The sequence below is a fragment of the Cornus florida genome, unplaced genomic scaffold, assembly GCF_030987335.1.
Source record: "Cornus florida cultivar Cherokee Brave unplaced genomic scaffold, ASM3098733v1 CherokeeBrave_3.0.0_Hap2_Chr02, whole genome shotgun sequence".
NCBI lineage: Eukaryota > Viridiplantae > Streptophyta > Magnoliopsida > Cornales > Cornaceae > Cornus > Cornus florida.
Window position 1 is genome coordinate 104,837,792 of NW_026775572.1, and position 25,240 is coordinate 104,863,031.

General features: G+C 36.2%; 1 protein-coding gene across 1 annotated transcript; it reads left to right on the top strand.

Moving 5' to 3' along the window:
• Positions 1–3,451: 3,451 nt before the first annotated feature.
• LOC132295523 (G-type lectin S-receptor-like serine/threonine-protein kinase At5g24080) lies at positions 3,452–6,050 on the top strand. The gene has a single exon (XM_059793818.1). The coding sequence runs from the start codon at positions 3,503–3,505 to the stop codon at positions 5,882–5,884; it is 2,382 nt and encodes a 793-aa protein (XP_059649801.1). The 5' UTR covers positions 3,452–3,502; the 3' UTR covers positions 5,885–6,050.
• Positions 6,051–25,240: the final 19,190 nt, after the last annotated feature.

Consider the following 25,240-nt stretch of genomic DNA (forward strand, 5'->3'; position numbering starts at 1 on the left):
GGACTCTTGGCCTCAAAATTGAGGATATTCATTCTTTAACTACTCTTGTTTTCACCTCTATCTCAGTTTTATTTAAAATTTATTTCACTGGAAACATATTCCATCGACCTGAATTTTATTCACATTAACCATTCTATTGTCTGCCAAAATATCAAACCCTTTTGAAATTGCATCCGTTAAACAAGTTCCATTTCATGCCCGACCGGAGAGGTAATCAGGGGCGGTTCAATATATTTGAGATTTTAGGTGAAAAATATAAATGTGGTCTTTTAATATTTAATATATATATATATAGTCAATTATCTAAAATATATACAGTAAATTCAATTAATCTTTCACATAATTGATCTTAGGCTACGTTTGGTGTGTAGGAATGGAATGGAATATACTCAGAGTTACCATTGACAAAAAGTTGCAGGACTTTCAACCAAATTGCAGGTGTTAATTTCTTTATTTATTTATTTTTGATAAATACGTATTAAATCTCTTTTATTTTCTCAGTATATCACTTTTTTATTTTTATTATTATTTTTTTATATCTTTGTGTTGAAACATTTGTGTAATCATCTGGAACCAAAAGTGGACTTGTTTGACTTCCAACTAAAAATTGGTGCTTAAGACAAATTACAGGTTACCTCATAATTGTTTTTAATTACACAAGTATTTGGAAATATTACCAGGTTTTTTGGTTATAATGATGATTTATTTATTTCCTTAACTGTATTTGAGTTGATCTCATGGTGCACAGTTTTTTTTAATATATTATTAAGATTGATATATCATTAAATATATATATATATATATATATATATACACACACACACACATATATATTTTATTTTTTAGCCTTTACATCAACTTCTTAAGTTAAATATTCAATAATGGTGAGTTGGTTTAGTTATAATTTTTTTTATTTTTCTTTCCTCCAATGAAAAGGGCATTTTTGAGAAAAGGCATTCCTTTCCTGATTTAATGATACTCAACCAAACAATAGAATAGTTATAATCATTCCATTCTATAAAAATTTACCGTATCACACCAAACATTAAAATAGTAATACTCATTCCATTCCATTCTCATTCTCATTCCATTCCAAATTTCATTTTATTCCATTCATACACACCAAACGTAGCATAATAGAGTTATATAACTTATACTTAATGAAAAATGAGAAAAAAATATGTCAGAAATAAGGAGGAAAAAAGAACACAAAGAAATAAAAATTGAAATAAGAATATGAAAAGTTTTACAAATTCTTCCAAAAAAAAAAAAAAAAACATGATGAGGAGCAAGAGAGAGAGAAAAGAGGTAACATAACGATAGAAATTTTATGACTCCTATTAAATATTTATCGGTACAAATAAAAATTTTAAGGAGGTAAAAATTTAAAGAAATAAAAAAAAAAAAAAAATTAGAGCCTTTTTATTGGGTGGAGTTTAATAGTAAGAAGGAAATAATATTTCTTAGAATATAATATGAAAAGTTTTACAAATTCAACCGGCGACTTGCCTAAGTCGCCTAAGGGTCCACCAGCATGGAGGTAACCATCAAATCCAGGGAAAACGCGGAAAGAATTGACCAAATTAATTCTTAACCCTTAGATGCATTAGTGTAGAACCTACCTAGTACCTCTTGTACAAGTCTAAAAACCAGTCATGCACTCATTTGGGCTGTTTAATTGGTTTTAAATATTATTTTCCTTTAGGTATGCATTTGTTTAGGAAAGTTACAAAAACGTGAAGTTATGGGAGTCTATTTACATAATAATGGAGTCAAAGTCCACACTATTTAAAGTCATCACTTTCTTCAAAGTATGACGTGAACATGAAAAAAAATCATGTTTATTTGTCCAAATTATCCTTAATAGTTTCAAATATTACTTTTATGCATGTAAATACTTTTGTGCATGTAAATATTACTCTTGTGTATAGAGATAACACTTTTGTACATATAAGTACCACTTTGTGAGTGGATATATCACTCTTCAAGGTCAGTCCTGGTAATAGGCGACCTAGGCTGTCTCTTGGGACCTCCAATTTGAAAGGGCTTCAAAATTTTAAATTTCTTTATATATAAGTTATATTATAATTATTTTCTAATATTATTAAAAACTAATCAATGTAGATATTTAATACACGACCTCAAAAATTTATATCCTAAAATAACTTTTTTATTTGGTCTCTTTTCTCTCTTCTACCCATTCACGTTTTTAATTAAAGTCGAACTAGTACCAAAAAAATGGGCCTCATAGATATATCTCCTTAAATTACACTTTTTTTTTTTAAATTTTTTATTCTATCTATATCTTCATCTCTCTCCTCATACAGAATCTTAATATTGGTCCCAAATATATATATTCTTAAATAATTTTTTTTCTCTCTCATTCACAATTTTTACAAGACTAAAATTTTCATTTTTCGTTAAGATATACTCCCAGTAAATAAGTAAATATTAAATATATATTTAACGTTGTTCGGGAAAGTGGTGAAACTTTCCATATTTTTTTTCTAACTTTTATTTTTTAATTTTTTCTCTTTTTTTTATTCCTCACATACTTTCTCTCCTCTCTCAACAAATTGTCTTCCTCATCTCTCAATACAAGTTTATAATTTTTTTCTCTTCTCCACTCAATACTCATTACTCTCAATTTGAACCCATTTTTATTATATTGAACAATTTGTATGAGCATTAGATTGGAGTTTTCTAAATCAAATTCTATTGTTATTTTTTAGTTTTATTAACTTTTATTATTATAAATTTGTGTGTGTATATATATATATATTTCAAATATTTCTATATATTAACCAAACTTAAAATCAATAATCTAATTAGTAATTTTGAATTTTACAAAATAAGAAGGATTATTTTTAAATAAATATCATTTAATATTAATATATTATTAAAAAAATATCACCTACCAAATCATTTGGAGCCGCCCTTGAAACCTTATGTATAAAGACCTTGCATTGGGAATCTCAGTATCGACCCTGTTACCCTTGTGCAAAGAAGTACCACTTTAATGTAGGTAAGTATTACTCTTGTACAAAGATACCATGTTTTGTGCATATCATTCTAATTACTTAGTTTGCATAAAAATGATATTTGTGTACATTTGTACACAAAAATAGAATTTGCATACGTAAAAGTTATACCCGAAAATATTAAGAGTATTTTGAATAAATGAATAATATTTTTTCATGTATACGTCTAACTTTAATCAAGTAGATGACTAAAAACTATTGACTTTCACTCCGTCTGGGAGTAAATAGATTTAAAAAAACTTCACTTTTTTTTGTAATTTTCCCTATTTGAGAAAGTTAGATGGGTTAAATTAATTAAGTGGCCCATGGGGATTAAATAAAGTTATCAGTACCTTTCACGAGTCAATGGTCATGGTCAACCCTCAATTAACCAACCATTATTCATTCAAAGCCGCCTTCAAATACCTAATGGCCAAACGCAACTTCAATTCTCAGGTCCACAAACAAAAAACTAATCAACAATGTCTCTCTCCTTTCCTCTCCTCCTCTTCTTCTCCTTCCTCCTCATCTCAAACCCACCTCCGTCTTCAGCTCAACAAAACAACTCTTCCTCCTTCTCCTCCTCAGACTCACCATGGACTCCCAATCAGAACCGAACCCTCCTCTCCCCCAAATCCGTCTTCGCGGCCGGTTTCCAGCCACAAATCAACTCCTCAAACCTCTACACCTTTCAAGTTTGGTACCACAACATATCCACTCCATTAACAGCGGTTTGGACTGCCAATAAGTCCCCGGTGAATAGCTCCGCCACCCTCGTCATCACTAGCTCCGGCGAGCTCCGACTTAGTACTACTCCTTCCGGCAATAACTTGTGGCCCAACAAACCCGTTGGATCCGCGAACTCTACCCGACTCGTCCTCCGGGACGATGGTCGCCTTGTTTTCGAAAATTGGTCAAGCTTTGACCATCCAACCGATACAATTCTTCCGAACCAGAAGATCCTGAATGAAACAACAATATATTCAAAAGATGGAAGATACAGTTTTGAAAACTGCACGCAACTCGTTTTCGGGGGAAATGATAGTTACTGGACCAGTGCTGCGTTTCAGATGCTCGATGATAACGGAAAAGTGACTCAGGCCAACGGGGGTTCGTTCATTACGTCAGACTTCGGAGCTACCCGGTTGAGAAGATTGACTCTCGCAAATGATGGGAATCTAAGATTGTTCAGTCTGGATCCGAATTCGGGTCAATGGGCCGTGGTTTGGCAAGCAACGCAAGAATTGTGCACGATACACGGCACTTGTGGTCCTAACTATATATGCTTGACTGATAATTGGGATAATACTACTTGTGTTTGCCCGCCGGGTTTCGGGCGAATTTCCGGCGTCAAAACATGTGAGAGGAAGATTCCGATCAGAAACCTCCAAAACAGCAAGTTTCTACCTCTGGACTATGTCAACTTTTCCGGCGGATCGAACCAGACCAACCTCAATGTCCAGAATCTGAAGGCTTGTCAAGACAGTTGCTTGTCCGACCCGAATTGTGAAGGTTTCGGGTTCAAGTATGATGGGCAAGGTTACTGTGTGCTGCAGCTAGAGAGGCTGCTATATGGGTATTGGTCTCCGGGTACAGAAGCAACTTTCTTTCTTCGGGTGGATGGATCCGAAACAGACAAGTCCACCTTCACTGGCATGACGAGCCTTCTCGAGACGACATGTCCGGTTCGGGTCAGTCTCCCTTTACCACCCAAAGAATCCAATACTACAACCCGGAATATCGTGATAATTTGTACTCTGTTCGCTGCTGAGCTTTTAAGTGGAGTTGTTTTCATTTGGGCCTTTGTCAAGAAGTATATCAAGTACAGGGATATGGCTCGGACCCTCGGGCTTGAGCTTTTGCCCGCGGGTGGGCCGAAAAGGTTCAGCTATGCGGAGCTCAAAGCTGCCACCGGTGATTTCTCCAACATCATAGGAAGGGGCGGGTTTGGAGATGTTTATAAAGGGGAGTTGAACGATCACCGGATCGTGGCGGTTAAGTGTCTTAAAAATGTCACCGGAGGTGATGCCGAGTTTTGGGCCGAGGTCACCATCATTGCACGGATGCACCACCTCAATTTGGTCCGACTCTGGGGGTTTTGCGCTGAGAAGGGTAAGAGAATACTAGTATATGAGTATGTGCCTAATGGTTCACTAGACAATTTTTTATTTCAGTCGGGTCGGGTCAGATCTACATCTGGTGAGGGAGAAGATGGAGGGGATATGGAGTTTGGACAAAAGCCGATACTGGATTGGAACATCCGGTACCGGATTGCCCTGGGAGTGGCGAGAGCAATCGCGTACTTGCACGAGGAGTGCCTTGAATGGGTGCTGCATTGCGACATCAAACCCGAAAATATTCTTATTGGGGATGACTTTTGTCCGAAAATTTCGGATTTTGGGTTGGCCAAATTGAGAAAGAAAGAGGACATGGTGAGCATGTCTCGGGTTCGGGGGACCCGTGGGTACATGGCTCCAGAATGGGTCAAGATGGACCCGATCACACCGAAAGCTGATGTATACAGCTTCGGAATGGTACTGTTGGAAATTGTTAGTGGGGTCAGGAATTCTGAGATCCAAGGATCAAAAATGGACAGTGAGGATTGGTACTTTCCAAGGTGGGCGTTTGATAAGGTGTTCCAGGAGATGAAGGTGGAGGACATGCTGGACCCTCGGATCAAGCACTGTTACGATAGCCGGGCCCACTTCGATATGGTGGATCGGATGGTGAAGACGGCGATGTGGTGCCTGCAGGACCGGCCGGAGATGAGACCATCAATGGGGAAAGTTGCTAAGATGCTGGAAGGGACAGTGGAGATAATGGAACCCAAAAAACCCACTATTTTCTTCTTAGTAGACGAATAAGTGCAAAGTGTCGTTTGGCTTCACAAGAAAGATGTCAAATACGTAATATATTATATATCTATGTTTAGCATGCTAAAAATAAGGAGATTGTACTTAAAAACACTCGACATATATATATATATAGTGGAATGCGTTGAAGTTGAAGAAGTATTGTGTTATTTTGTCATTTCTGAGTTGGGTTATAATTTAAGAGCAATGATACATGTTTAGCATTTAACAAAAGATAGATTATATATAATTTAAATTAGTTATATCTATATATATATATTTTTTTTATTTATGTGTAAGCCATTAACATTTTATGATTTTTTTAAATAATTTAAATTCTTTTTTTATCAAGGTTTTTTTTTTTTTTTTTTTTTGTTTTACTTTTTTGTTTTGCCTTGTTCCCCACTATTTATTTGCCCTTTTTCTATAGAGAGAAAGAGAGTGTAGAGAGATAAATTTCACACACAAATAAAGATTATATCCATACAATTCTTTATTTCAATGTAACTTCCGGGAAGAAAAATCTCTTAACATAAGGAATCAGTTCTTTCTCATCGATGTAAACGATTTTTATGCACACTGCAATCCAGGCTAAATTCAAAAAAAATCTGTTCCTCTCTCTCTAAATAAATTTTGTATGTATATATGTATTTTTGTGTAGGTGTGTGTATGTTATTTTTTTATTTTTTTTTTTAACTTTATTAAATTTGGATTGGATTAGAATAATTAGTTATGATTTTCTTAATCTCTATAAAAGTTGAATTTCTCAAAATTTTGGTTGGTATATAGTTGTATTAATTTTTAGTCCATAAGAATACATAACATTCTTTCCCGGTCCAATATCTGCAATTTTCAATATTAATACTATAACATAGTTTTGTTTTGAATCTCAAATAAGTTTCTAAAAATGTAACAATGTTTATTTATTACTTTTTTTTTCCTTTTATTTTACAATATTCTTTGATTTAAGTTAGTCAAAATTAATTTATTATTGTTTATTTTTTATTGATATACTATGGATATGGAATGATTATTAATTTGTGCAAGTATTACATGAATTTCGTATTTTTTTTTTATAAATTAATGTCTAATTGTTTAATTGAATTTTTTTATAACTTTGACATAAATCTTTTTTGTGTTTGTTCAGAAAATTTAATAAAAACTTTCTTTAAATAATTAATTTTTTTATTTAAATAAATTGGTAAAAATTTAGATAGATATATTTTTATATAAATATAATAAATAGTAAAATATTTTGACGAGGTAATATTTTTTTTTTTGCAAAAGTTCTAGCTAAATAATATAATTTTGGCCGCACAACCTCAAAATCCTGGCTCGGCCTTGGTGAAGTCATGTGATGGATTAGTGGTGTAATTACCTTCGTAGTATGACAATTGAGATAAGGTACCACTGATTGCTAATGAAATGAGGTCCCAATGGATCTATTTGGATTTTACGAGAAGTGGTGAAAGTGATTTGGATGACTCACAGGTTATATATGAGAATTCAGTCTGGTCCAAATCAGACTGCTTGAACATTATTCATTTTCTTCAACCACTGACCATGACTTTTGTGACGACCCTGGATTTTTCAATCCAGTGTGTCTTGTGATGACCTGAAACGGATCCAAAATGCGAAAGCTAAAGAGAAACAAGACAGTGGTCTCCCAAGGCATAAAACACCTCTAAGACCTTAAGATGACCTTCCATGAGGTCATGGAACTTAATGAGAACTGATGCGGGAGCAAAGGATCAGAAAAATAACAATTAAGCCCTCAGGGACAAAATGGTCATTTCTAAAAATATGGATTCAGGTGCTACCGAGCACACCACTAGAAAGACAATAAAAAACTAATCAAGATGGATTCAAAAATCGTATGATTCGGAATCCGGATGAAAGAGAATGGCAAGATGAAGAAGATGAACACTAAAGGCTCAAAGGGTAAAATGGTAATTTCAAACTGAAATGGATACCCCCGTGTATGCCACTGGATAGAAAACGAAAAATTAACCAAGATGGACTCAAGAATCACTTGATTCAGAGTCCGGAAGACAAAGATATCAATTCCTGAAGTCGAAGGAAGGGAAACCTTATCCCGGTTCGAACCAAATCCTGACACTACTTCACTAAAACTTTAATAACATGAGCTACAAATGGAATCTAAATCTCTAATTGGTATCATTGGAAAGCTTATTTCGACGCGGTTAGTTTAGATAAAGAATGGACCAATTCAAAGTTAAAACGAGTGACATATGGCCCGTTGAAGAAAGTTGTCTAGAGTAGGAACAGTAACCGCGGGCGCCCGCTCAAATGGGTAGAACCGTGGGAAATGGTGCGGAGCAGCCCTGTGCATGGTGGGGGCCCGCCCAAGACCCGCGAGCGCCCGCCCAAATGGGCAGAACCATGGGTCAAATGCAGAAACAGTATTTTAGCAGAAAAACGAGTTTGTGACGCGGTTTTCGAGGCCAAGATGACATTTTTCGGAAAAACACGAAGAAGGAAATCCCCCTAAAATCACATTTTCTATGTGATGAAGTTAAGAACGGAATTTATTTCCCAAAGAAAATACCCAAAATGCCCTTAAGCTAGAATTTTCAACAAAACGGTGAAATGAATCCGTAGGAGGCTCAAAACACAAACGAAAGGGTTTTTTTTATAGAAACAATCATTCACGTAAATGTAACTTACTTATTAGGACGTTCTACAACGGTCCATGACTTAAAAATACCACCAATGCAAAATCCGACCCCCCAACGGGGCAAAAAGGCAAAAATGGAACTTGGAATGAAAATTCGGAATCCAAAAATACAAAACGGGGTCAAATGACCGTTTGGCCCTTGGCTACACTTCAAACATGATTTATAAGACCCTATGAAAGAATGAAAACGAAATTCTCGCACCCGATGCAACCATGGTGAGATAATGACTTGGAATTTTTCAATATTTTCCTAATATCTCAAGAAGTTAGAAGTTACAAAAAAATTTAATATACCTGTCAATGGCCTCCGGCCTCATCTCATACATGTTGAATACATTGAAAGGAGTGCACTTAAGTAGACATTACATACATGGAATCAAAGAATACAAGTTTTACATATAAGTCTACAAAATGACATTTCATGCTAACATTTGCATGAAATGGAAACTTGAAAGCTATATGACATCCAAGGAATGCTAAGCATCACGAACCAAGTCTTCTTACCTGAAATATGCCCCAGTAACGTAGGGGTGAGCAACATAAAGCTACTTGTAGGAGATGAGCATGCATCGACCTAGCATTTTACAATTTTATCACCTTAAGGTGAAACATGTCAAATGAGCTCATACCACCTAACGTCTATGTCAAAGTGAGACTCGGGGAGCATCCTAAGCTACCTAAGAGTCTAAGCAACAAGAATCATGATATATATACATATATGAAATGAATCAAGGTTGGGATAATCTAAAAACAAGACAAGAAAGATGCTTGAACATAGATTTACATGAATTGCATTATCAATACAATTAAACAAGGTTTGGAGCATTCCAATTAACATGATAAGAAAAAAACATGAAGTCTAGGACAATACATAATATCTATGCAAGTAAACAAGATTGGGGCATTCCAATGAACATGACAAGGATTATACATGAAATCAAGTACAAGGCATAATGCCTATGAAATTAACAATGTTGGAGCATTTCAAGTAACACGATAAGAGTAATACAAAAACTCAATGACAAGGCATAATATCTATGCAAGTTCACAAGGATGGAACATTCCATGAAACACGAAAAGAGTCATACGTGAAGTCAAGAATAAGGCATAATATTTATGCAATTAACAAGATTGGAACATTCCAATTAACACGATAGAAGCAATACAAGAAATTAAGATCAAGGCATAGTATCTATCCAATTAACAAGGTTGGTGCATTGCACATAGCACGACAAAGACAAGGTGTGAAATCAACCAATGTGGAAATTCGGATATCGCCCGGATTAAAACCGTACTCTTGAGATCACTTTAGGGCTACTAACACATGGGTACCTTTCCCCTAGTGCGCACTATAGTTGTAGGAGGACATTCCCCTGCACTAGAACCAAGTCCTAGCCATGTCAATTCTTGATTGATATCCCAAGTCCCAAAATCAACAAGTTATGCAAGTTAAGATTGTATCAAATACAAGAAATGCATTAACCACGTTTCATGCACAACCAAGATTTTGGAACATACAAGTCATGCCCTAAGTACTCAACTATGATGGCATGTGAAATGTCAAGAAATCATAGTGTGCAACTATATAGACAACAACCATGATATATAGTGCTTGGAATTCATTGAAGAAAATATACCACAAGTATAAGATACATGATTCAATTACCTTCTAAGCAACACATGTGTAATTAAATCATTTCAAGACAAGTACATGTTCATTAAATACGTTAATGAAACCTAGATACAAGGGGTCATGATTATATCGATGGGAGCATAAAAAGGGAAATTAATCTACTTAAGGGATCAAGTTATCATGATTTCAAGGTAAGTTCAAGTGTTCTACAACAAGGCATGTCAAGGATCATGTCAAGGCCAAGTTCAATGTCAAGTTACAAGTTCACTTCATACAAGATGCAACCATGTGAATTAAGTTCCATACAAAGGAATTAATTAAATATAAGTTTCAAAACTTATCAGATTATTCTTGATTTGATACACGTGAAAGAACTTGTCAAGGAAATCATGAATACAAGGTTAGAAACTTAATCTAGCTCATAGAACCATTGAATGGATTTTAATTAATTCATTTAATTAAAATCTCTAGATTTTAAAAGTCATCCAAGTGACCTCAATTTAATGTATGTTATACAACATGTCAAGACTTGTTTTAAAAACACGATATAAGTGAATTACATACAAGATACGACCATGAGTATTAAACTTTAATACTAGAAAAATAATAAATGATAGATTTCAAAACCTAATGAAATATTCTAGATTTAATATATATGAAACTAGATGACATGTACATCATGAATATCAAGTCGAAAATCAAATGGAGTGAATAGTACACTCGGGGAAAATTAATTAATCAATTAATTAAATATTCTCTAGATTTTTAAACAACTCCGATTACTCCCAATTTAATCTATGTTGATGAGCATGCTAGGGCTTAATATAATATGCTAACACATATTGATTTCAAGTTAGGTAAGGCTATGTGAATTAATCTTTCACTAAAAATAAATATTAAATAAAATCTTTAATACCTATTCAAATGTTCCAAATTTAATACATGACAATGAGCATATGAAAGGGCAATATAATATCATGCTACATGTTTAAACCAAGTCATGAGCAACCGGGAAAATCGGATCTCGTACAAGAAAAATAAATAATAAAATTTCTAGATTTTACATTTAATCATGCCAACAAGTTGTATAAACATCACAAGCATGCTATATAACAAGAATTTAAACCTAGAACATCCCCTACCTCAATTTGAGATGAAATCTCAAAGGCCCACCAAAATAAAAGTGCTCCGAATTCGACGATACCGAGAGGTTTTGTCGGGGACAACATTGTGAAAAATAATCCGCAAGAAGCCCCATGAAAATCTCAACTTGACTCCAAACCCAAACTCGAAAAATCGTCGAAAATGGATTCTAATAAGGGCATAAGATGCGCGGCGTCAAGACAAGCATTAAACGTTAAGGCCGAAGAGTTTTCACTCGAGGGAAGTGGCCGAAAAATGAAGAAGAAGCATGGCAGCCCCTTGGCAGCCATGGCTGCCGGCCAAGAGAGAGGAGAGAGAGAAGAAAGTTCTGATTTTTCTCTTTGAGTCCCCTATTTATAGAAAAACCCTAAAAGTGCCCCGCTGGGTCTGGAAAAGTAGATTTTGAGCAAACGCGCTCAAATGGAAAAACTCCGTGAACAAAAAAGATTCAAAATGAGAAAATATGAACAAAGGAAGAAACGGCATCAAAAACTGAGTCCCGAGCAGAAAGTTATGCCCCAAATAAGTTTGGCGGCAACCGGGTCCAAAAATTCTGAAACTGGAGAAAAACGACCAGAATGGAATTCTAAGAGTCCATGACTCGATGAAATATGAAAATGAATTCCGTACGAGGATTCAGGCTCCAGATGAGACATTTTGTAATAACTTTCGTTAATTGCACAATGGCCCCTACAAAAAGGGTTAACTGCGAAACTGCCCCAGAATGAAAATATCTTCCGCAAGATATTTTCTTAGATACCCCTGAAATAAAATATCTTCAAAAGATATTTATAAAAAACACCCCAAGAAAAGAAAAGAATTCTAAAGAATTGTGCATCCATGCCCCAATGGACACCGGGAGCAACCAGAGTACTTTCTTGAAAAAGTGAAGATACGTATTTCGTGGAAACCACGCAAGATCAAGATATGTGAAGTCAAAAACTAACTTCGAGCACGAAAAGTGAGGTTATGCCAAAAACTGACAAACGGGAATAAGACAGAATAGGGAAAAAGACGAAATAGTGCATAGTGTTCGAAAAGTGAAAATGCAGAAATGACTCGGTCCTCAAAAGAAGTTGTCAATCCACGAAAAAGAGTCTTGGAAACCATTTTCGAGCACTCGAGATGACACTAAGCAACAAGAAACAGAGCTCAGAAAAGAAAATTAAACGAAAAAAATTTATCCGTAAAATTTCAGGAAAAAGAAAAGGAAGGCAAATGATTGAGTCGTTACAACCTACCCTCCTTAAAGGAATTTTGTCCCCGAAATTAGGAACTTACCTGAGAGAATAGAATAATGACCAAACAAAAAGTCAAATCAAAGGACAACTCACAATGCACTGAAGGACAAATCCTAAAGTCTAAAGATCAATTGAAGGAACGCGAAACCATGAATTGAGACGACACCCCATACGAGTTGGCACATTAACTCAATGTCAACCACCAAGAGAATCCTAAGACAACCAAACGTGGAAACACAATAAAAGAAGAGAGTGACAAGGCAGTATGAACAATAACAAGAACCCGCCCACACTTACTCGTCAGTAAGGTAGCATGACAGTATAAGGCACTAGTTCATAACATGCCCCAACCAGGTCAAATTTAAAAAACCTATGGATACCAATGACATCAATGGCAAAGATGATCATTACCAAAAGCACTGCAAAAACCAGGCATCTGTAAGAGTTGGGGTAGCTAATCCCAAAACTCTGACAACAAGGACACTGGCACCATTACGCTTAAGGCCTTAGATCTAGAAGCCACGAAGGAAAAGGAAATGAAATGGTGCCACTTTGGCCCATGTCTTACTCCACCAGACAAGAAAAAAAAAAAAAGTGAATCGCAGTCCTCTACGCTCACATGAGCCTTACTCGCATCAACTGACAGAACAGACAAGAAGGTTCCCGACATAGGTCCTTATAGAATGAATTTCTCCTTTCTAAGGAAGAAACTTGTGAAACAAGAATGCATCCAAGGGATACGATAGATCCTAAGAGACAATGCCAAAACCAAACATAAAAGGAAACAACTAGCATGCAACCTAGCAATGGACTATCTACTCAAGGTGCCACATAAGCAAATAGACATGTTATCAAATCAAAACATATTATCAAGAGCATATATACACATAAAGTATGCTTAACAAATAATAGATTTCTCAAAACACCTAAGCATGTGAACATGTTATCATACAAGATATGTTATCAAACAAGGCATGTTATCAAGATATAAATGACATATCAAAGCAAAACAACGTGAGCATGATATGCACCCAAAACTCGTCGTCCAAGATATTCGAACCCGGACGCTCTGATACCACCTGTGACGACCCTGGATTTTTCAACCTAGTGTGTCCTATGATGACCCGAAACGGATCCAAAATGCGGAAGCTAAAAAGAAACAAGATAATGGTCTCCCAAGGCACAAAACACCTCTAAGACCTTAAGATGACCTGCCATGAGGTCATGGAACTCAATGAGAACTCACGAGGGAGCAAAGGATTAGAAAAATAACAATTAAGCCCTCAGGGGCAAAATGGTCATTTCTAAAAATATGGATTCAGGTGCTACTAAGCACACCACTAGAAATACAATGAAAAACTAATCAAGATGGATTTAAGAATCGCATGATTCGGACTCCGGATGAAAGAGAAATGGCAAGATGAGCACTAAAGGCTCAAAGGGTAAAATGGTAATTTCAAACTGAAATGGATACCCCCGTGTATGCCACTGGATAGAAAACAAAAATTAACCAAGATGGACTCAAGAATCACTTGATTCGGAGTCCGGACGGCAAAGATATCAATTCCTGAAGTCGAAGGAAGGGAAACCCTATCTTGGTTCGAACCAAATCCTGACATTACTTCACTAAAACTTGAATAACTTGAGCTACAAATGGAATCTAAATCTCTAATTGGTACCATTAGAAAGCTTATTTCGACGCAGTCAGTTTAGACACAAGAACAGACCAATTCTGAGTTAAAACAAGTGAGATATGGCCCGTTGAAGACATGAACAGTAACCGCGGGCGCCCCCCCAAATGGGCAGAACTGTAGGAAATGGTGCGGAGCAGCACTGTGCATGGCGGGGGCCTGCCTAAGACCCTCGGGCGCCCACCCAAATGGGCAGAACCCTGGGTCAAATGTAGAAACAGTGTTTTAGTAGAAAAACGAGTTTGCGATGCAGTTTTCGAGGCTAAGATGACATTTTTCGAAAAAACACGAAAAAGGAACACCCCCTAAAATCACATTTTCTATGTGATGAAGTTAAGAACGGAATTTATTTCCCAAAAGAAATACCCAAAATGCCTTTAAGCTAGAATTTTCAACAAAAAGGTGAAATGAATCCGTAGGAGGCTCAAAACACAAACGAAAGGGTTTTTCATGGAAACGATCATTCACGTAAATGTAACTTACCTATTAGGACGTGCTACAATGGTCCACGACTTAAAAATACCACCGATGCAAAATCCGACCCCCCAACAGGGCAAAAAGGCAAAAATAGAACTTGGAATGAAAACTCGAAATCCAAAAATACAAAACGGGGTCAAATGACCGTTTGACCCTTGGCCACACTTCAAACATGATTTATAAGACCCTATGAAAGAATGAAAACGAAATTCTCGCACCCGATGCAACCATGGTGAGATAATGACTTGGACTTTTTCAATATTTTCCTAATATCTGAAGAAGTTAGAAGTTACAAAAAAATTCAATATACCTGTCAATGGCCTCCGGCCTCATCTCATACATGTTGAATACATTAAAAGGAGTGCACTTAAGCAGACATTACATACATGGAATCAAAGAATACAAGTTTTACATATAAGTCTACAAAATGACATTTCATGCTAACATTTGCATGAAATGGAAACTTGAAAGCTACACGACATCCAAGGAATGCTAAGCATCACGAACCAAGTCTTCTTACCTGAAATATGCCCCAGTAACGTAGGGGTGAGCAACTTAAAGCTACTCGTAGGAGATGAGCATGCATCGACCTAGCATTTTACAATTTTATCACCTTAAGGTGAAACATGTCAAAGGGGCTTATGACACCTAACGTCTATGTCAAAGTGAGACTCAGGGAGCATCCTAAGCTACCTAAGAGTCTAAGCAACAAGAATGATGATATATATACATATATGAAATGAATCAAGGTTGGGATAATCTAAGAACAAGACAAGAAAGATGCTTGAACATAGATTTACATAAATTGCATTATCAATACAATTAAACAAGGTTTGGAGCATTCCAATTAACACGATAAGAAAAACACATGAAGTCTAGGACAATGCATAATATCTATACAAGTAAACAAGATTGGGGCATTCCAATGAGCATGACAAGGATTATACATGAAACCAAGTATAAGGCATAATGTCTATGAAATTAACAATGTTGGAGCATTTCAAGTAACACGATAAGAGTAATACAAAAACTCAATGACAAGGCATAATATCTATGCAAGTTCACAAGGATGGAACATTCCATGAAACACGAAAAGAGTCATACGTGAAGTCAAGAACAAGGCATAATATCTATGCAATTAACAAGATTGTAACATTCCAATTAACACGATAGAAGTAATACAAGAAATCAAGATCAAGGCATAATATCTATGCAATTAACAAGGTTGGTGCATTTCACATAGCACGACAAAAACAAGGTGTGAAATCAACCAATGTGGAAACTTGGATATCGCCCGGATTAAAACTGTACTGTTGAGATCACTTTAGAGCTACTAACCCATGGGTACCTTTTCCCTAGTGCGCACTATAGTTGTAGGAGGATATTCCCCCGTACTAGAACCAAGTCCTAGCCATGTCAATTCTTGATTGGTATCCCAAATCCCAAAATCAACAAGTTGTGCAAGTTAAGATTGTATCAAATACAAGAAATGTATTAACCACGTTTCATGCACAACCAAGATTTTGGAAAATACAAGTCATGCCTTAAGTACTCAACTATGATGGCATGTGAAATGTCAAGAAATCATAATGTGCAACTATATAGACAACAACCATGATATATAGTGCTTGGAATTCATTGAAGAAAATATACCACAAGTATAAGATACATGATTCAATTACCTTCTAAGCAACACATGTGTAATTAAACCATTTCAAGACAAGTACATGTTCATTAAATACGTTAATGAAACCTAGATACAAGGGGTCATGATTATATCGATGGGAGCATAAAAAGGGAACTTAATCTACTCAAGGGATCAAGTTATCAACATTTTAAGGTAAGTTCAAGTGTTCTACAACAAGGCATGTCAAGGATCATGTCAAGGCCAAGTTCAATGTCAAGTTACAAGTTCATTTCATACAAGATGCAACCATGTGAATTAAGTTCCATACAAAGGAATTAATTAAATATAAGTTTCAAAACTTATCCGATTATTCTTGATTTGATACATGTGAAAGAACTTGTCAGAAATTATGAATACAAGGTTAGAAACTTAATCTAGCTCCTGGAACCATTGAATGGATTTTAATTAATTCATTTAATTAAAATCTCTAGATTTTAAAAGTCATCTAAGTGACCTTAATTTAATGTATGTTATACAACATGTCAAGACTTGTTTTAAAAACACAATACAAGTGAATTATATGCAAGATACGACCATGAGTATTAAACTTTAATACTAGAAAAATAATAAATGATAGATTTGAAAACCTAATAAAAATATTCTAGATTTAATATATATGAAACTAGATGACATGTACATCATGAATATCAAGTCGAAAATCAAATGGAGTGAATAGTACACTCGGGGCAAATTTATTTATCAATTAATTAAATATTCTCTAGATTTTTAAACAACTCCAATTACTCCCAATTTAATCTATGTTGATGAGCATGCTAGGGCCTAATATAATATGCTAACACATATTGATTTCAAGCTAGGTAAGGCCATGTGTATTAATCTTTCACTAAAGATAAATATTAAATAAAATCTTTAATACTTATTCAAATGTTCCAAATTTAATATGCGACAATGAGCATATCAAGGGGCAATATAATATCATGCTACATGTTTAAACCAAGTCATGAGCAACCGGAAAAATCGGATCCCGTACAAGAAAAATAAATAATAAAATCTCTAGATTTTATATTTAATCATGCCAACAAGTTGTATAAACATCACAAGCATGCTATATAACAAGAATTTAAACCTAGAACATCCCCTACCTCAATTTGAGATAAAATCTCAAAAGCCCACTAAAATAAAAGTGCTCCGAATTCGACGATACCGAGAGGTTTTGTCGGGGACAACACTGTGAACAAGAATCCGCAAGAAGCCCCATGAAAATCTCAACTTGACTCCAAACCCAAACTCGAAAAATCATCGAAAATGGATTCTAATAAGGGCATAAGATGCGCGGCGTCAAGACAAATATTAAACGTTAAGGCCGAAGAGTTTTCACTCGAGGGAAATGGCCAAAAAATGAAGAAGAAGCATGGAAACCCCTTGGCAGCCATGGCTGCCGGCGAAGAGAGAGGAGAGAGAGAAGAAAATTCTAATTTTTCTCTTTAAGTCCCCTATTTATAGAAAACCCTAAAAGTGCCCCGCCGGGTCTGGAAAAGTGGATTTTGAGCAAACGCGCTCAAATGAAAAAACTTCGTGAATAAAAAAGATTCACTATGAGAAAATATGAATAACAGAAGAAACAGAATAAAAAACTGAGTCCCGAGCAGAAGGTTATGCCCCAAACAAGTTCGGCGGCAACTAGGTCCAGAAATTCTGAAACTGGAGAAAAACGACCAGAACGGAATTCTAAGAGTCCACGACTCGACGAAATGTGAAAATGAATCCTGTATGAGGATCTAGGCTCCAGACTAGACATTTTGCAATAACTTTCGTTAATTGCACAATGGCCCCTACAAAAAAGGTTAACTGCGAAACTGCCTCAGAATGAAAATATCTTCCAAAAGACATTTTCTTAGATACCCCTAAAATAAAATATCTTTAAAAGATATTTATGAAAAATACCCCAAGAAAAGAAAAGAATTCTAAAGAATTGTGCATCCATGCCCCTATGGACACCGGGAGCAACCAGAGTACTTTCTTGAAAAAGTGAAGATACGTATTTCGTGGAAACTACGCAAGATCAAGATATGTGAAGTCAAAAACTAACTCCGAGCATGAAAAGTGAGGTTGTGCCAAAAACTGACAAACGAGAATAAGTCAGAATAGGGAAAAAGACGAAATAGTGCATAGTGTCCGAAAAGTGAAAATGCAAAAATGACTCGGTCCTCAAAGGAATTTGTCAATCCACGAAAAAGAGTCTTGGAAACCATTTCCAAGCACTTGAGATGACACTAAGCGACAAGAAACAGAGCTCAGAAAAGAAAATTAAACGAAAAAAATTTATCCGTAAAATTTCAGGAAAAAGAAAAGGAAGGCAAATGACCGGGTCGTTACATTTTTTATATTGAAATTTCTAGAAAATCAAAAAAGGATTGTAAATGTTTCATTTGCAATGAAGCTGGTCATTATGCCACTAACTGCCCTCAAAAAGGCAAAAAGGCTTCCAAAATGGTTAAACGATTACAGACAGATAACCTCTGTGTTGTCTATGGTAGCGACATCACCGACCCCACTACCATCCTGTATGAACTCTCAAGTAGTGTTTATACCAGTAGCTCTTCTAGTACCACCACCAGTGATACAGACGAAGAAACAGATCTTGAACATATCTGCATGATGAACGTTACTCCTTCACTCCCAGAAGAAAACACTAACATTAAGCTTAGCGACATCATTGGCGAAGAAGTCCAGTTCACAAACGAACAGTTGATTCAGTTTGATAAACTTCAACGAATCAAAAAAGAAGAAGTTTATAAAACTTCGCGTTTTGCCATCTTTTCCAAAAGAATTTTAGAACAATTCAGTGGAAATACAACCATTGACTATACCACAAATGGTCAATGTGGTTTTAATATCCTTAGCAAGGATAAAATTACGCGCTGGAAACAGCAAAATCCCCTTGCTCGTTATATTCATATTGGATTAGTTCAAATCAAAATCACTTCTCTATTTCGACGTGGAACTGATCAACCGTTAATTGCACTCCTCATGGATAACCGTTTTCATAAACCCGTAGATGCACTTATCGGCGGCGTCCAATCTAATTTGGTCAATAACCTCATTTGGTTTAAAATCAAACCAAATTATTTTATTTCCCTTTCTGATCCAAACATCGAAAAGGTCCTTCAAGTTAAACTCCAGTTGTCAAAACTACAAATGGATTATGACTCCCCTAGTCTTGGAATCCAGTGGAAAGTTCTCTATGAACTCACTCGAGAACCAGAAACCACTACTGTTCCTACACTTGACTCAAAACTAGTCACTTTGTTTGAACCAAGACCTTTTGATACCATAATTGAGCCTAAACTCCTCAATTGGACAGATCTTGAGATCCCAAAAACTTGGTTATTTGATAACATCAATTCTGTACCCAAGTTACGCATTACAGAACCAACTGTTGCCACAATTCATGCCTCCGGTTCAAATCTTTATGTTACCAATAAAGCAAAGCTCCCTCAGCTACAACGCTCCGCTTCCGAAAGGAATCCTGGATGGGAACGACACCTTCCCCCTCAAACTTCAGTCAATATACCCCCTCGACGACGTTTCACCTGGACAGAAAAAGGCAAAGCTCCTGTTGACCCCAACGGCAATGCTCCCTTCTTGCCTGGTTCAAATCATTGAATGAACTCAGCAAAATTTTTCCATTTTCGCACCGAAAATGATGAAATTTTACTCGCTCCTTCTCAAGGCAAAAAGCGTAAGTATACGTACGTCAACGGAATCTTAAACTTCAAAGGATATAAACCATATAGCCTTTGTGTTTTAATCGATACAGGCGCAACTACCAGCTGTTGTCGCTATAATGCCCTGCCGTCTGAAAAATGGCAGCAAATGAAACACCCCATTGGAGTTCAAGGCATTGATGCTGAAGCACCCTTGAATGTTATTCAGTTTAAAGCAAAAGACGTTGCTATCTGGCTTAATGATAAAAAGTTCATTATCCCAAAAATTCTTTGCTTTCCCTACATGCATGGTGATTTCATTTTAGGATGTAACTTTATCTATAGTTATCTTCCTTTACAGTTAAACGAAAAAACCATTTCTTTAACTCTCAAAGATCAAATAGTAGTTGAAATCCCTATTCAGGAAAATTTAGCCTCTGTTTGTAACGAAAAGTTCTCTCCACCCAAACGAGACTCAGACTTACTAGTTCTAAACGACACCCATTGGCTATATGTATCACTCTGCCAAAATTTTTCAGAGAATCCACTTACCCTGTGGAAACGAAGTCCTCGTTTTTGTAGACTTCAACTCAAAAATCGTAATGTCATCATTCGTGTTAAACCAATGATCTATCTGAGAAGGGACATTGATGAATTTGATGCACAACTTCAAGAGCTCCTTGAGAAAAAACTCATTGAACGCACCCGCAGTCCACATAGCAGCCCGGCTTTTATGGTCCGCAACCATAGTGAAGTCAAACGTGGTAAAGCCCGCATGGTCATCAACTATAAACGGCTCAATGAACATCTAATTTTTGATGGCTATTTTATCCCACACAAAGATGTTCTAATTAATCAAACTCGTGGATCTACAATTTTTAGTAAGTTTGATTGTAAAGCAGGTTTTTGGCAAATCAAACTGCGAAAAAAGTCAAAGCCCCTTACGGCATTCAGTACCCCTCACGGCCACTATCAATGGACAGTTATGCCTTTTGGTCTTAACACAGCACCACAAATCTATCAGCGCTGGATGGATTCTATCTTTAATGATCTTAAAGATTTTGTTGTTGTTTACATCGATGATATTTTAGTTTTCTCTAAAACAAGAGAAGAACATAAAAAACATCTTCTTTGTCTTTCAGAAAAACTGAAGACATACGGTATCATTCTATCTCCAACCAAGATAGATGTTGAAAAAGAATCTATTGATTTTCTGGGATTAGTTTTAACTCACAAAGGTATAAAACTACAGGATCATATAATCATTAAGATCCGTGATTTCCCTGACATTATTCAAGATAAAAAGCAACTTCAAAGTTTTTTGGGTATCTTGAATTATGGACGCGCTTTTATTAAAGGGTTAGCTCAAAAGGAACTTCCTTCATTAAAAAAGCTACAGAAAAATGTCACTTTTGATTGGACTGATAGCGATACCACCATTATCCAACAAATCAAAGCTGATTTAGTCCATATCCCTGAAGTCTATTTTCCTCAAACAGGAGATAAACTTATTCTTGAAACCGATGCCTCCGAGCTTTGTTGGGGATGTGTCTTAAAAGCCATTCCTCAAGAAAAATGGATTGATGACACTCCAGCTTATCCAATGATTCGTGCTCGTAAAGCTCCCATAACCAAACTCCTTCAAAAAGAAAAGTTAATTTGTGGATATAATTCTGGTAAATTTAAACCAAATGAACAGAATTACATTATTTATGAAAAAGAACTTCTGGCAATTAAATTAGCAATCAAACGTTTTCATATTTACCTAGCACCAGAAGACTTTATTATCCGAACGGATAACCAGGCAGTAAAAGATTTTCTCATAAACAAGAGAAACTGCCTTGATGGGCGACGATTAAAATGGTACAATGTAATTGCTCAATATTCTTTTGCTATAGAACATATCAAAGGAACTAACAATTTTCTTGCAGATTTCTTAAGCAGACCTCCAGAAGTATCTAACACAGATATTTCTCTTTCCCTGCACACAGATGGATAGAATTCCAAATCCGCTACCGAAAGATAAAGATGGTTGGATCACTATTGCTAAAAAGGCAATCTCCAAACCAACTCCATCACAACCACACAAATGGTTCGTGGTTTTTGCAGGTCACCAGCCTGGTATCTATGACAACTGGACTGACTGTCACAAACAGCTTCGTTCATTTAATGGTTCTTGCTTTAAAGCTTATGACACTCTTATAGAAGCCCAAACTGTGTTCTATAATGTGGGTCAAGCTTCTCAAAAATTGTTTTCAAAAAACCCAGATATTACAGAAATCAACAATTTCTATGATCCTGGACTTCCAAACAATCTTTATGATGAAGTTAACAATGTTTGGAAAGCACATAAACTTTGTGCAAATAAGAAATTCAGACAACATCTGAGTTCTCTTACAGCCCTCATAGCTGAACAATCAGCAATGACAGAAGAGCTTAAAAAGCTTTGCATACAGATCTGTCTCACTATTGACTGGGAAAAAGATTTTTCTCTCTCACAAATACATTGTTTTCTCAAACTTGCCCAGTTAGTAGGAGAACAAGATTTCCCACAAAATACGTTTGCAAAAATCAATCGTATCTGTCTTCTTGAAAAAGCAAGAGATATTTTTCCTCCCGATCTCTTTCGTATCATCTATCGAAAGATCGAAGATCATTATGATATCATTCGATATTACTATGAAACATTACATGAAGATATCAATACCTTTGATATGTTTTATAATGGTAAACGAGTCCCTAAATTTACCTTTTTTCTCCTTCCTGGCATTGACTGGTCCATGGAACCTATTGATTGGGGGTTTGTAAACAAACTTACCTTTTCCTCTCATGATCCTTACCACCCTTTCCCAGCCATGATCAAATCCATGATTTATCGCATCAGTAGTCGCTGGAACTACAGTCGACATCTTACTTTTTGGATTTCTAGTTCTATTGGAAGTCGAGAAAAAACTCGCTTCTTTCAACCATATCAAATATGGTATCTCAAACTCACCACACAGGATGAGTACGAACATACTCGCCTTCTCAATTCTGAAGAAATTGCTAGCAGCATTGTTCCTTATTATTTCGAAATCCACAGTTTCTTGCACCTCCAAGACACTGCTCGACATGTTCTAGACGGTTCATACTTTCATCAAGAACTAGTGTTCTATTGTTGTGACGGCCACAGACTCTTCCTCACAACCATCACTAACTATTATGGTGAAGATATGAATGCTGAAAACCAGGTTCATATTGCTAAAGAATTTTTAAAAGAAATCGTTAGCATGACTACACTGGATATCCCATCTCGCGTCAAAGACGGTGCTGATAGACTTAATCTTGAATGGGATATTGCGGATGCCCAATCTCCTGCCAGTACCCCTCCACTTGATGAGTATGAACTCCATAATATCATCAATGCAATGGAAGGCTAACCGACACTCCTCTCCACTCGACTGCAATCATGATCCAGCACACGACAGAAGATGTCCCATCTACTTTCCCCAAAAGCAAAAGTAGCCGAAAGCTGCCGACAAACTATTCATCAACAGTGAAAGTTACCGACACTCACTTTTTCAAACAGTAAAAGAAAAGATTCGATCTTATCTTCTCCGGCACTGTTTATCTTTTGTAATGTTATTTAAACCGAGACTTCAAGAAGGTTTCGGCATCTGTTTTTGTTTCTGTGTTTGTAAATCTCTCAGTTTCCCCTTTCCTGTAAACATTTCTGTTGTAATTCCGCATATGTGTTTGTTGTAATTGGTATCAGAGCCTACCTCGAATCTGGACCACTGTAAGTTTTATATTTATATGTAATATAGTTTTCAGTATCTACGTTGTGCTTCTGTTATATTTCTCATATGTTTGAATACTGTTGTAAGCCCATATTATCCTGTCTTTGCTTATATGTCAGTGTCTGTATGACTTTTACGACAATTATTAAGCTGTTTACAGGAACCCTTGGTTTTAGGCACCAGAACAGATTTCTAAACATCTGAGACTCTATAACTATGGCCCAAAATAGCTCTGTAAACTGTATCCGAAACCTTACAGGTCATGATATCGATGCTTATCGCCATATCTCCCATTTCACTTCCACAGAACCTATTTCCTTTACACAAGTAGGGGCAGGACTCAACTTTCTTTTCGACATGGTTACTGACTGGAAAATCGATTTCCAGCACAATTTAGAGGCAACCAACACCCATATGGCTTCCTCTTTTGAAGATGTCCAACAAGGAATGATCTCCTTGAATGACAAACTTGAAACTCTTACCCAGATTTTCACCCTTTCCTCCACACCCGATACTGCTCTTCAGGATCAAATAAATCAAATGACCATCGACTTAGCCAAACTTCAAAAAGCTAAGATGTCCGATTTATACCCACCTGAACCACCAGATCCTCCTTCAACAAATGATTCTGCTCTTCCATCTGAAGATACCCTTCCACCAGAATACCCCTCTGTTGGAAAACCTCCTCATTATGAAAGCATCATAGATCAGCTCAATTGTTTACAAGCCTTATATGTTGACCCACAACTCACTTTCGACGAAAGCGCTCATATCATTACTCGTATGAGACAAATCTCATTACAAAATGAGAATCTGCTTGCCCACTTTGGTTACACGCCAAATGACAACTCCAGTGACTCTGACGAAGAAAACACCTTAGAAGACGAACAAATTTACGCCTTTTCTGATAAGTCAGACTCCTCAGAAGAACTCGATGAAACCATTAAAGCAGATCCACTACCCACTTCATCTTCCGATACACCCATCGAAGACGTTCCAAAACCTCAAAAAAGAAAAACTATAAAACGTCAATCTGATACGATTCTAGATGAATCCTTCTATGGCGACTTTCCCACAGAAGACCTTCTCCTAGCAGAAGAGGTCTCTGGCTCTGGCCAAAAGACTGATGAGGAAAAATCCAAACCAGCTGAACCCAAAGTCTATACCTCCTTGTATAAATACGACTTTTCTACAGTCCCTACCTGGATAAGAAAATATGATCTCAATAAGTTTCCCATTTCACAACATGGAACTTATCTGGATCTCACCAATGTTCCATATAAAGATCATTTGAAAACTATAGACGAATGGGCACAGTCTTTAGCCATCCTCGTCAATAACTACAAAGGCA